The 14080-nt window shown below is 44.5% G+C and overlaps 1 protein-coding gene across 1 annotated transcript in view; it reads left to right on the forward strand.

Annotated features, from left to right (window-relative positions):
* The window catches only part of LOC139263108 (cadherin-related family member 2-like), a 273421-nt gene that overhangs the window by 79910 nt on the left and 179431 nt on the right, over positions 1–14080 (forward strand). Inside the window, exons 13-15 of the mRNA XM_070878659.1 lie at positions 497–661; positions 749–813; positions 7539–7785. Coding sequence (XP_070734760.1) covers positions 497–661; positions 749–813; positions 7539–7785 — 477 coding nt within the window. The remainder of the gene's footprint in view (positions 1–496; positions 662–748; positions 814–7538; positions 7786–14080) is intronic.

The raw sequence follows: 14080 nt of genomic DNA on the forward strand, positions 1-14080 counted from the left end.
ACTGCATTTTATAATCTCTCCCCATTTAAATAATAATTTGCTTTTTTATTTTTCCTACCAAAGTGGATAACCTCGCATTTTCCCACATCATACTCCAAATATTTGCTCACTCACGTAGCCTATCTATATCCCTTTGCAGATTCTATATGTCCTCCTCACAACTTGCTTTCCCACCTATCTTTGTATCATCAGCAAACTTGGCTACATTACACTCGACCTCTTCATCCAAGTCATTAATATAGATTGTAAATAGTTGAGGCCCCAGCACTGATCCCTTGGCACCCCACTAGTTACAGTTTGCCAACCTGAAAATGATCCATTTATCCACACTTCAATTGAATACTTTGGAACTTTCATCTACATGAAATGTATAAATGTAAATAGTTGTCTTTCCTTTATTTTGGTTAAACTGTTCACCACACATTGTTCTGATTTATTTTCAGACTGTTTTATTGGAATAACAGTTTCTCAAAGTGCGCAAATTTTATTCTTTCAGCTGTCTGCTGTTGAATTGGAGACCCAAGAAATGTTCAGTTCAGTTGCAATCGTGCATGTTGATATAACAGACAGAAACGACAACAACCCTGTGTTTAACCAGGATTATTTTATACTGGAAGTCCCAGAAGATAGTGTAAATGGTTACAATGTGACTTGCATTACCGTAAGAAACTGCCGTGAGATTTTATCAAAAGATATTTTTAAATTGTTTATGTGCAGCATGTTCATCCATCTTTTTATGTTTCCAAAGGCTACAGATGCTGACAGCGCAAATTTTAGCAAGATAACCTATCAACTACTTGGATCTGACAGTGTGTAAGTTTCCTAACCATTAGATGTAGCCGTTCATGGTGATTCCAATGTCAAATCACCAATTTTACATCCAAAGTGAGGTAAACTTAAATGTAGTGTGAGTATATTGTCAGCTTAACATAGTGACTACTTGTTTATGGACAGAGAACCATTTAACAGTCCCAGAAGCTTTGTTATCTTTATAAATGTAGCATTACTGTTTATATAAATCACCTCCCTACCATGGTCTGAGCTACCGTTAAATCATCACCAAATTGTCCATCATTGGATGGTTTAATAGTTTTACCAAGCAATGGACTGGGAAATTCCCACCGGCTACTCCTGCTCCACTGCCATTACTTCAATGGGAGTGATGTAAAACAGGCTGCCGATTCACTGTCACCCATCTTACATTAATGCACAAAGTCAAAATGACCCCCAATGAGTGTTATTGAGATTGGAGAAGGTTTGGAAGTGGCATACCAGAGCTAAGCAATCCCACAATCAACGGATCAGATCAAAGCTCTGCAGTCCTGCCACATCCAGTTGTTAATGGTGGTGGACCATTAAACAACTAATGGGAGGAGGAAGCTCCATGAATATCCCCATCCTCAATGATGGCAGAGCCCAGCACGTGAGTGCAAAAGACAAGGCTGAAGCGTTTGCAAACACCTTCAGCCAGAAGTGCCAAGTGGATGATCCATATCGGCCTCCTCCTAAAGTTTCCACCATCACAGAAGCCAGCCTTCAGTCAATTCAATTCACTCCACGTGATATCAAGAAACGGCTGAGACACTGGATACAGCAAAGGCTGTCGTGCTGATGACTTGTGCTCCAGAACTAGCTGCGCCTCTAGCCAAGCTGTTCCAGTACAACTACAACACTGGCATCTACCAGACAATGTGGAAAACTGCCCAGGTATGTCCTGTCCACAAAAAGCAGGACAAATACAATCCGACCAATTATCACCACATCAATCTCAATCATCAGTAAAGTGATGGAAGGTGTCAATAGTGCTATCAAGCAGCACTTACTCACCAATAATCTGCTCAACGATGCTCAGTTAGGGTTCTACCAGGTCCACTCGACTCGAGACCTTATAACAGCATTAGTCCAAATATGGACAAAAGAGCTGAATTCCAGAGGTGAGGTGAGAATGACTGCCCTTGACATCAAGACAGCATTTGACCGAGTGTGGCATCAATGAGCCCTAGTAAAACTGAGGTCAATGGGAATTAGGGGCTGGTTGGAGTCATTACGAGCACAAAGGTAGATAGTTGTGGTTGTTGGAGGTCAATCATCACAGCACCGGGACATAGCTGCAGGAGTTCCACGGGGCAGTGTCCTAGGCCCAACCATCTTCAGCTGTTTCATCAATGAGCTCCCCTCCATTATAAGGTCAGAAATAAGGATGTTTGCTTTTGACTGCACAGTGTTCAGTGCCATTTGCAACTCCTCAGATAATGAAGTAGCCCATGCCCACATGCAGCAAGACCTGGATGACATTCAGGCTTGGGCTAATAAGTGGCAAACATAGAAACATAGAAAATAGGTGCAGGAGTAGGCCATTCAGCCCTTCGAGCCTGCACCACCATTTAATAAGATCATGGCTGATCATTCACCTCAGTACCCTTTTCCTGCTTTCTCTCCATACCCCTTGATCCCATTAGCCGTAAAGGCCATATCTAACTCCCTCTTGAATATATCTAACGAACTAGCATCAACAGCTCTCTGCGGTAGAGAATGCCACAGGTTCACAATTCTCTGAGTGAAGAAGTTTCTCCTCATCTTGGTCCTAAATGGCTTACCACTTATCCTTAGACTGTGACCCCTGGCTCTGGACTTCCCCAACATCGGGAACATTCTTCCTGCATCTAACCTGTCCAGTCCCATCAGAATTTTATATGTTTCTATGAGATCCCCTCTCATTCTTCTAAACTCCAGTGAATACAGTCCTGCCATCCCGGGAATCAGTCTGGTGAACCTTCGCTGCACACCCTCAATAGCAAGAACGTCCTTCCTCAGATTAGGAGACCAAAACTGAACAGAATATTCCAGATGAGGCCTCACTAATGCCCTGTACAACTGCATTAAGACCTCCCTGTTCCTATACTCAAATCCCCTAGCTATGAAGGCCAACATGCCATTTTCCTTCTTCACCGCCTGCTGTACCTGCATGCCAACTTTCAATGACTGATGTACTATGACACCCAGGTCTCGTTGCACCTCCCCTTTTCCTAATCTGCCATTCAGATAATATTTTGCCTTCATGTTTATGCCACCAAAGTGGATAACCTCACATTTATCCACATTATAATGCATCTGCCATGCATTTGCCCACTCACCTAACCTGTCCAAGTCACCCTGCAGCCTCTTAGCTTCCTCCTCACAGCTCACACTGCCACCCAGCTTAGTGTCATCTGCAAACTTGGAGATATTACACTCAATTCCTTCATCTAAATCATTGATGTATATTGTAAATAGCTGGGGTCCCAGCACTGAGCCCTGCGGCACCCCACTAGTCACTGCCTGCCATTCTGAAAAGGACCCGTTTATCCCGACTCTCTGCTTCCTGTCTGCCAACCAGTTCTCTATCCACGTCAATACATTACCCCCAATACCATGTGCTTTAATTTTGCACAACAATCTCTTGTGTGGGACCTTGTCAAAAGCTTTTTGAAAGTCCAAATATACCACATCTACTGGTTCTCCCTTGTCCACTCCACTAGTTACATCCTCAAAAAATTCTAGAAGATTCGTCAAACATGATTTTCCTTTCATAAATCCATGCTGACTTAGACCGATCCTGTCACTGCTTTCCAAATGCGCTGCTATTTCATCTTTAATAATTGATTCCAACATTTTCCCCACTACCGATGTCAGGCTAACCAGTCTATAATTCCCCGTTTTCTCTCTCCCTCCTTTTTTAAAAAGTGGTGTTACATTAGCTACGCTCCAGTCCATAGTAATATTCGTGCCACACAAGTGCCAGGCAATGGCTATTTTCAACAAGCAAGAGTCTAACCACCGCCCCTTGTCATTCAACTGCATTACCATAGCCGAATTCCCCACCATCAACATCCTGGAAGTCGCCATTGACCAGAAACTTAACTGGACCAGCCATATAAATACTGTGGCAACAAGAGCAGGTATTCTGTGGTGATTGTCTCACCTCCTGACTCCCCAAAGCCTTTCAACCATCTACAAGGCACAAGTCAGGTGTGTGATGGAATACTCTTCACTTGCCTGGCTGAAGGCAGCTCTAACAACACTCAAGAAGCTTGACACCATCCAGGACAAAGCAACCCTCTTGATTGGCACCCCATCCACCACCTTAAACATTCACTCTCTCCACCACCGGCGTACCGTGGCTGCAGTGTGTACCATCTACAAGATGCACTGCAGCAACTCACCAAGGCTTCTTCGGCAGCACCTCCCAAACATGTGACCTCTACAACCTAGAAGGACAGGGGCAGCAGGTGCATGGGAACACCACCACCTGCAAGTTTCCCTCCAAGTTACACACCATCCTGACTTGGAAGATTATCGCCGCTCCTTCATCGTCACTGGGTCAAAGTCCTGGAACTCCCTCCCTAACAGCACTGTGGGAGTATCTTCACTACACAGAATGCAGCAGTTCACGAAGGCAACTCACCACCACCTTCTCAAGGGCAATTAGAGATGGGCAATAAATGCTGGCTTTGCCAGCGACACCCACATCCCAGGAACAAACAAAAAAAACGTAGTGGGGGAGGGGGCAGTACTGAGTTCACTTTTGGACTTGGATGTAGGGAGCACAATTTTGAGAACTGCTGATACAGTCCCCACCACTTATAGCGGTACATTGATGTTACCGCAATTTTCCCACGATAAGCAATGGACAGTAAAGCCATAATAGGCTGGTCGAAATAATTACCCATCACTGATGAAGCCTCATCACTATTGTAATGAAATAATGATAAATTTGTACAAAACATTGGTGAAGGCCAAAGTTGCAGTATTGTGAACAGTTTTGGGCACCTCATTATAGAAAGGACATTAAAGCCATAGAAGAAGTACAATATAAGTGTAACAGGATGATGCCAGGGATGAGGACTGACTTGAGCTACTGGGATTTTTTCCACTTGAAGCTGAGAAGCCTAAGAGGAGATGTAATAGAGGTTTTTAAAATTATGAAAGGTTTTGAAAGAGTGAAGAGGAAAGGACTATTTCCTCTGGTTGGGGAGTGAGTGAAGAGGGGTTAGTTACCGTTAAGAAAGTGAGGAGAGGGGTTAGAATTTTTTTTGAGGATGGCATACTTTGCCACAGAGAATGGTTGAGGCTGAGAACATTGCATTGTTTCAGGGGAAACTTGGATAAATGTTTGAAGCAGAGGCAGATACAGGACAATGGGGACATTACAAGGCAATGGGATTAGTTTTGGTCCAGCAAAGAGCTGGAACAGACATGATGGGCCAAATGGTCAAATTATATGCTGAAGTTTATATTTCACACGAGACTCCTCCCACTCTTAATTACCTCTCCCCACCCTTCCCTTATATTTCTCTATTCCCTTTTCCCTCATGTGTGCATGAAACTGCCCCTTAAAATGTATCAATGTTATCTGGTACAAGCTCTCCACGTGACAGCAAGTTCCACATTCTCACCACTCAGTATAAAGAAATCCATCCTAAATTCTTTACTTAATCTGTTAGTGGCCATCTTATATTTATCTGTCAAGGCAACTGATGCATTGTTTCACAAACCTTACGGTATGCTCTATACTGATCCTTATAGTTCCATGGACATCACTGCATAGGAACTGTACTTCTGCCCATGCCCGGCATAAGGGTATCATTAGCCAAGGCCAAAAAGGGTAGCATTGGTCTCTGAGGAGCAACCTTTACAGGCTGTTTTCACCTTCAAATAAGGGTGGCACAGATTCTTAGAATGAGAGCATTGTGACTGCTGCCCAGCAAAGCAAACATGCACCTGCATGACCCAGAGTTCCTGACAAACTGCATCCTTTTCAGTTCAAGTAGGCTCCAGGGTTATGCCTTTGGGCCTAGATGGTTAAATGGGTGCCATCAATTATGCCCCCATCCCCCAGACTTTGTGGAATGCAGCGCTGTGATGGAATTGGACAGCGTGTCATACTGCTGGTGCTGATCAGTGGGAAAGGAGAGGAAGGTGTTGGCCTTGCTGGGCAAAGCAACAATCACCTGTTTGATATGTCTATGGACAACAAATTGTTTGATACAGCATTGGTGCATTTAAGGAGAAGCTAGCTATGTACATGATAGGGTTAGATGAAGTAGGGTGGGAGAAGGCTCGTGTAGAGCATACACACCAGCAGAGAACAGCTGGGCCGAATGGCCTGGTTCTGTGCTGTAAATTCTATGTAATTCTATATAATTATGTTACTGCCTCTATGCTGACCCGCAGCCTGTGAGGGGAGAGTTCTCTTTAGTCATTGTCTTGCCTGCAAATACAGTTGGGAAAATAATATTGGTGTGGCCAGTCTCGCTCTGGTACCAACTCATCTCCCTGGCCTGCATTTTTTGATCCAATATTACTTCAAGCACTAAAATATGTGGTTGGGTTCTTTAAAAGTCTTCCCAACATGCAAAAATACAGCTTGATTTTAATGTTCACATTAAATTGGCAGACATATTACTGGCCAGAATATCCATCCAAGCATTGAAGAGTAGAAGGTTTGAATATCAATGTTCTAATTTAAATGAATATCAATGTTCTAATTTAAATACATTAAGTATGCATAATTTATATATAGGGATAGAAGTTAGTTATTGTTGCATTCATTTTCTGGGTAAAATATGGGGGCAAGAATGACCAACATCGTAAAGGCCTTGGATGATTTTCAGGCATCGGGGTGGGGGGTGGGGGCAGTCACCCAAAACAGGCATTAGGCCCCTTGCCTATGGTAATGAGGGACGAAAGGTTTTTTTTCGGACCCCTCCGGAAAATTGGGCTGCTCTGACCCGAGCCGGTGCCGGGGTCAGCTCTGCTCTGCTCAGGTTTTGCTGGTGTAGATGTGGCCTAACGAGCAATTGCTGCCAAAAAGGGAAGTAAAGATTCTTTTAATTCAAATTTGGAGCCTGGACACGCAGGGATGCAGTTCCCAGCTCCATGACACTCTTAACAGCCGCTGCCGGTTGCAATCGGACCCCTCTCCAGTACCTCCCCCCTCCCACGGGGGGGACATATATTCAAACCTCCTGAAGGCTGAGCCTACCTGTGGAGGCGCCAGCAGCTCGCTTGGAATATTTACATGAGGGCAAGAGGCCCAATTTCGGGCCAGTATCTGGCATCTAGGTTCGGGCACATGTGTCCATGCTATGCCAACACTAGACCCGCCAACTGGCCCAGATGAATTGCTGTCTAATAACGATAACACAGGCAGGATCCCAAGTTGCAAAATGGTGCCTTGCACAAAAAGAACGGGCACCCAGCGAGATTAATAATGACTAATTTCAGCCACAAGATTGATATTATTGGGGCTTTTCTCATGCATCAGAATTTGTACTTTCCAACAAATTCTGCTAAAATAGTTATTCTATGTACAATGGAATAGCTGTACCTGATGATTCCAAAAAAAACAGATACATTGGACTAGAACTTGAAATGTATTTAATATTGTTTTCTTTTCAAAGCTAATACTGTATTCAAAATATAAAGACCAGGATCAAAGTGCTGGGCAATAAATCATGAGTCAGATAATGATTTATATTTTGCTTTGGGCGTGACAGATTGCAGACATTTGATGTGGACCCACTACTTGGAATCTTCTTTGTGAAAAATAGAACATTCTTGGACAGAGAGAAGCGACAGCAGTTTTTTGTCACACTGCAAGCGCGAGATGGCGGAGGACTTGCAACCAATATACAGATAGAAGTTTCCATCTCTGATGCAAATGACGAAGTACCTGTTTTCCAAAGAAATGGTTACACTGGATTTATTGAGGAAAATGTCGTTAAAAATATTGTCCAGGTTCAGGTATAAAGAAAATTCTGATGAAATATTTCTATTTTTGGATGTTACATGATGGGTTTGTGATGGTGCAGAATATTTGGAATATTGCAGAACTTGAGATAGTGTCAGGACTCTAATGTATGGAACGGACATTCATTACATAGGATTACATAGGATATATGGCACAGAAACAGGCCTTTCAGCCCAACAAGTCCATGTCGATGTTTATGCTCCATTCGAGCCTTCTCCTGTCTTTGCTCGCCTAACTCTATCAGCATAAACCTCTATTCTCTTCTCCCTCATATGCTTATCGAGGCTCCCCTTAAATGCATCTATGATATTTGCTTCAACCACTCCCTGTGGAAGCGAGTTCCACATTCTCAACACTTTTTGAGTAAAGAAGTTTCTTCAGAGTTCCCTATTTGTTTTCTTGGTGACTATCTTATATTGATGGCTTCTAGTGTTGCTCTTCCTCATAAGCAGAAACACTCTCTGTATCCTCTCTATCAAAACATTTCATACTTTCAAACACCTCTATTCGGTCACACCTCAGAGAAAAGAGACTCTGGGCACAAAATTGGCCTCCAGGGGGCGCTAACGGAGCACAAATGTGTTTTTACCCAAGGAGTGGAGGGAGGATGCTACAGGCTCCTGTGAAATTGCGTGGGAGTTAGTGGAGGCGCAAAACCGGTAGTGTTGTCATCGCTGTGCGCAGCGGTGCCTTTCCGCACTGCAGCAGAAATTGGACAGTGCCCCATGAAGCTACCACAGGTGATGTCTGCGCCAGGCTCACGGGTTGCGAACTGGGCTGCACTCAGCTCGCGGGGCGAACGTTAAAGTGGAGGTGCATGGCACCAGTTTTATTTTTCGGCCGACTTACTGGTCCAGCGTCCGTAAGTATTTTCGCGGGGTCCGTACCGCGATGGTGCAGCCCGGCACTCCGCTTTGGTGCTGGGCTGTGGCCACAGCACCCCGCATCCCCGGTGGCCTAGTGCAGGCCCCTCAACCCATGCAGAGCTCGCAGTGTGCCCTCCCCTTTAACGGAAGGGGAGGGCCCTATGATCGCGTCAGCGCTACGTGGAGAGTCCGCGTGGTGTCCCGACTTGCGTGCGCTTAGCGACCCCAATCCACCCCAATTTAGGTCTCTGGGCGGGACTTCTGCGCCAAGCGCAGGAAGTCCCGCCTCGCAAAGGTTACCACCCACACACGGGGCGATATGCAATTTCGCCCCACCTCCCCCACAGTCTGTTCATCCTTTCCTGATGGATATACTCTCGCATTTCTGATATCATCCTTGTAAATCCTTTTTGCATCCTCTCCAGTGCCTCGATATCCTTTTTTATAATATATTGAGCAGAATTGTACACAGTACTCCAAGTGTGGTCTAACCAAAGTTCGATACAAGTTTAGCATAATTTCTCTATTTTTCAACGCTATCCCTCTCGAAATAAACCCTAGTGCTTGGTTTGCTTTTTTATGGCCTCATTGACCTGCGTGGCTACTTTTAGTAATTTGTTTATTTAGACTCCAAAATCCCTTTGCTCTTCAACCCCACTTACATTCTTAGGCCGAGAAATCGGTCTCCTTAGCATCTTCCGTCATTGTCTCTGGGGGGCGATAATGGGATGCTAACGGCTTACCGATCGGGCGCGGCGAGAAGATCGACTGCTGTCCTATTCTGCGGGAGGTTTGCGGTGGCGGTAACACGTTGCGCCCCGATCTCATCCGCCCGGAGATCGTGACGTCATTGGCGTGCGCATCGCCCCGGGAGCACCCTGGACCCGAACTTGGGTTCCGCCCCCTGCTCACAGCGCCGGGCGACAACACCGACAGCTACAGGAGGCGTTCTGGGGGCGCTCTGGGAACGATGTTTAAAGGTGAGGTGGCCGTGTGACTACACTCCAAAAATACTTCATTGGCTATAAAGCGCTTTGAGATGTCCGGTGGTTGTGAAAGGTGCTATTTAAATCCACGTCTTTCTTTTTTCTTTCTTTTTGATTTTTTGCGCAGCTTTCTCCCCTGCAATCGATCAGCCAGGCACTGTGCCGCCGGGCATCGGGCTGATGGGGCCTGATCGCAGCTGCTGATGGTGTCCAGGTAAGTTCTTCTTTTGCAGGCCTGCAGCGATGGCCCTTTCCTTTAAGTGAAGGAAGTAGCCTTCCTACGTAACAGTGCTGCAATACCGCCCCGCCTGCTGCCTCTTGTGCTCGAGGAAGGAAATGGATCGCTTGATCCCCTAGGAGGACAGACGCACCAACGTTAACATCCTCGATCTGGCCAACATCCCCAGCATTGAAGCACTGACCACATTCGACCAGGTCCGTTGGGTGGGCCACATTGTCCACATGCCCAACACAAGACTCCCAAAGCAAGCGCTCTACTCGGAACTCCTACACGGCAAGCGAGCCCCAGGTGGGCAGAGGAAATGTTTCAAGGACACCCTCAAAGCCTCCTTGATAAAGTGCAACATCCCCACCGACACCTGGGAATCCCTGGCCAAAGACCGCCCTAAGTGGAGGAAGAGCATCTGGGAGGGCGCTGAGCACCTCGAGTCTCGTCGCCGTGAGCGTGCAGAAAACAAGCGCAGGCAGCGGAAGGAGCATGCAACAAACCAGACTCCCCACCCACCCTTTCCTTCAACCACTGTCTGTTCCACTTGTGACAGAGGCTATAATTCCCGTAATGGACTGTACAGTCACCTGAGAACTCACTTTTAGAGTGGAAGCAAGTCTTCCTCGATTTCGAGGGACTGCCTATGATGATGATGGGATTGCTTGAATTAGCGCTCTACTTCCTTCCTGGAGTGCAAACGGCGATTTTTTTAAAGTTTGAAAACGTTAGCTCCTGGTGCTAATTTTTCAAACTTTTAAAAGTTAGCACCCCAGATGGGGAGCTCCTGAATTTCTCCCCCTTATTCACTAAGTTATCAAAATGTAATACCTCACATTTATCTGTGTTGAAATTCATTTGCCAATTACATGCCTATTCTGCAAGTTTATTAACGTATTCTTGTAATTTGTTGCAGTCCTCCACAGTATTGACTATCCTCCCAATTTGATGTCATTGTGTTTTTGATTTCAAAATCTAAATCGTTATATATAAATTGTGAACAACAGTAGTCCTAGCAATGATCCTTGTGTAACACCCATTCCCAACGTCTGCCATTCTTAGTAGCTACCCTTCACCCCATCTCCCATCTTTCTGTCTTGAAGCCAACTAGCTACCATTCTGCTACTTGTCTCCTGTCTCTGCATTCTCTGACCTTATTCATTAGTCTATTATGTGGTATCTTATTAAAGACCTTTTGAAAATCTAGATAAATTACATCTACTGCATTACCCTTGGCTACTCTCTCTCTTACCTCTTCAAAAAATTCAAGGAGGTTGGTCAAGCAAGAAATCCATGCTGACTATTCATTATTATATTTTTGGTTTCTAAATGTTCTTCTATGTTCTCCTTTAGTAGGGATTCCATTATTTTTCCAGCCACTGATGTTAAGTTGACTGGTCTCTAGTTACCTGGGCATGTTCTGTTCCCCATTTTAAATATAAGTATTATGTTATTGGAAGCCTGGAAGATTGCAAACATAGTTTTGCATTTGAATTCTCCCACCAACAGTGCCAAAGGGTTTTTATTACATGACACTATGGAGAGGAGTCAGGCAATTCCCTTTAGAGCTCTGGAGCAAGTGCTGCCAAGAATTTTATTTATTTATTTAATTGGGGCCAGGGATCTTGGGCTGGCAATAATTGAAGATGGTGTAGCATTGCTGGAATGGTACCAGGCCTTTTGGCTAAACAGCCGTTACATTATTTTGCTCCTTTTTGTTGCATAAGGGGAATTTGTAGTAATTTATCTCGCACACTACAGGAAATATATAGATATGCTAAACAACAACAACAACTTGTATTTATATGGTGCCTTTAACATAGTGAAACTTCACAAGGCGCTTCACAGAGGTATTATAAGAACATAAGAACATAAGAAATAGGAACAGAAATAGGCCACACGGTCCCCCAAGCCTGCTCCACCATTCAATAAGATCATGGCTGATCTGATCATGTACTCAACTCCACCTTCCCGCCCGCTCCCCATAACCCCTTATCTCCTTATCGTTTAAGAAACTGCCTATTTCTGTCTTCAATTGATTGAATGTCCCAGCTTTCACAGCTCTCTCAGGCAGCGAACTCCAGAAAATTTGTCAAACATGACTTCCCCTTCATAAATCCATGCTGACTCTGCCTGACCGAATTTTGCTTTTCCAAATGTCCTGCTACTGCTTCTTTAATAATGGATACCAACATTTTCCCAACCACAGATGTTAGGCTAACTGGTCTATAGTTTCCTGCTTTTTGTCTGCCTCCTTTTTTAAATAGGGGCGTTACATTTGCAGTTTTCCAATCTGCTGGGACCTCCCCAAAATCCAGGGAATTTTGGTAAATTATTACCAATGAATCCACAATCCCTGCCGCTACTTCTCTTAAGATCCTAGCAAGCAAGCCATCAGGTCCAGGGGATTTATCTGCCTTTAATCCAATTATCTTACTGAGTACCACCTCCTTAGTGATTGTGATTGTGATTGTGTTAAGTTCCTCCCCCCTATAGCCCCTAGACTATCCACTGTTGGAATATTGTTAGTATCCTCTACCGTAAAGACTGATACAAAATATTTGTTCAGAGTTTCTGCCATCTCCATGTTCCCCATCACTAATTCCCCGGTCTCATCCTCTAAGGGACCAACATTTACTTTAGCCACGCTTTTCCTTTTTATATACCTGTAGAAACTCTTGCTATCCATTTTTATATTTTGTGCTAGTTTACTTTCATAGTGTATCTTCCCTTTCTTAATCACTTTTTTAGTCGTTCTTTTCTGGCTTTTAAAAGCTTCCCAGTTTCTGTCCTCCCACTAGTTTTGGCCACTTTGTATGCACTTGTTTTTAATTGGATACTGTCCTTTATTTCTTTAGTTAGCCACGGATGGCTATCTTTTCTCTTACACCCTTTCCTCCTCACTGGAATATATTTTTCTTGAGAGTTGTGAAATATCTTCCTAAATGTACACCACTGTTCATCAACCGTCCTACACTTTAATCTATTTTCCCAGTCCACTTTACCCAACTCTGCCCTCATACCTTCATAATCTCCTTTATTTCAGCTTAGTACGCTGGTTACAGATCCAACTTTCTCACCCTCCGTCTGAATTTGAAATTCAGTTATGCTATGATCACACATTCTGAGTGGATCCTTTACTAGGAGATTGTTTATTAATCCTGTCTCATTACACAGGACCAGATCTAAGATAGCCTGCCCCCTGGTTGGTTCCGTTACATACTGCTCAAGGAACCCATACTTTATGCACTCTATGAACTCCTCCTTAAGGCTACCCTGACCAATTTGATTTGTCCAACCAATATGGAGGTTAAAATCACCCATGATTATTGCTGTTCCCTTTTTACAAGCCCCCACTATTTCCTGGTTTATGCTCCGACCAGCAGAGTTGCTACTGTTAGGGGCCTATAGACTATGCCCACCAGTGACTTTTTCCCCTTAATGTTCCTTATCTCCACCCAAATTGTTTCAACACCCTTATCATTTGAGCCAATATTGTTTCTTACTATTGCAGGGATTCCATCCTTTATCAATAGAGCTACCCCACCTCCTTTTCCTTTCTGTCTGTCCTTCCAGATTGTCAAGTACCCCTGTAGGGGGGTTTTGCTCTGCCCAACTACGGGGGTCTTTGGTGGCTGTTGGTGTACTGGGCCTCTCTGTCACTTCTAGGGGTCGGTCCAGCAGCTTATGGCTCGCTGACCACTAAACTGGCAGTTTCGAAGTGCCCTAGCACCCTTATCTGGTTCTAACCTCAGACTTTTGGTGGATTATGAGCTTCCACAAGGGAAAACAAAACACTCAGAGACAAGTGGTCCTTGGAACGAAAAAAAAAACGTGTAAGCCCAATTTATTAACCACGGTAAGTTTCCAACAAGGTCAAACTTCATCAAAACACATATCTGACACACACTTATAAACTATGAAAATCTATGGGAAGAAACGGACACAACGAAAATCTTACACAATTTTATCTTTACAAGACATTTCCAACAGCACCCCCACCCCCCTTTTTACCTGACTGACCTAGGCTGACAGTTGGGAAAAGAAACCCCAGAATACTTACGATCCCTTTTGACAGTTATTTTTTTAGCCTTAGGATGGTTGGTTTACGGGGTAGCTGGAGTGAATGTTGCCTCTCCCAGTTACTTCGGTCTCCGGTTCTTCAGCTGGTTGGCCTTGGAGGGCTGTTCGGTGTGCGGCTCGGCTTCTT

This window comes from Pristiophorus japonicus, chromosome 1 (genome assembly GCF_044704955.1).
Source record: "Pristiophorus japonicus isolate sPriJap1 chromosome 1, sPriJap1.hap1, whole genome shotgun sequence".
Classification (NCBI taxonomy): Eukaryota; Metazoa; Chordata; class Chondrichthyes; family Pristiophoridae; genus Pristiophorus; species Pristiophorus japonicus.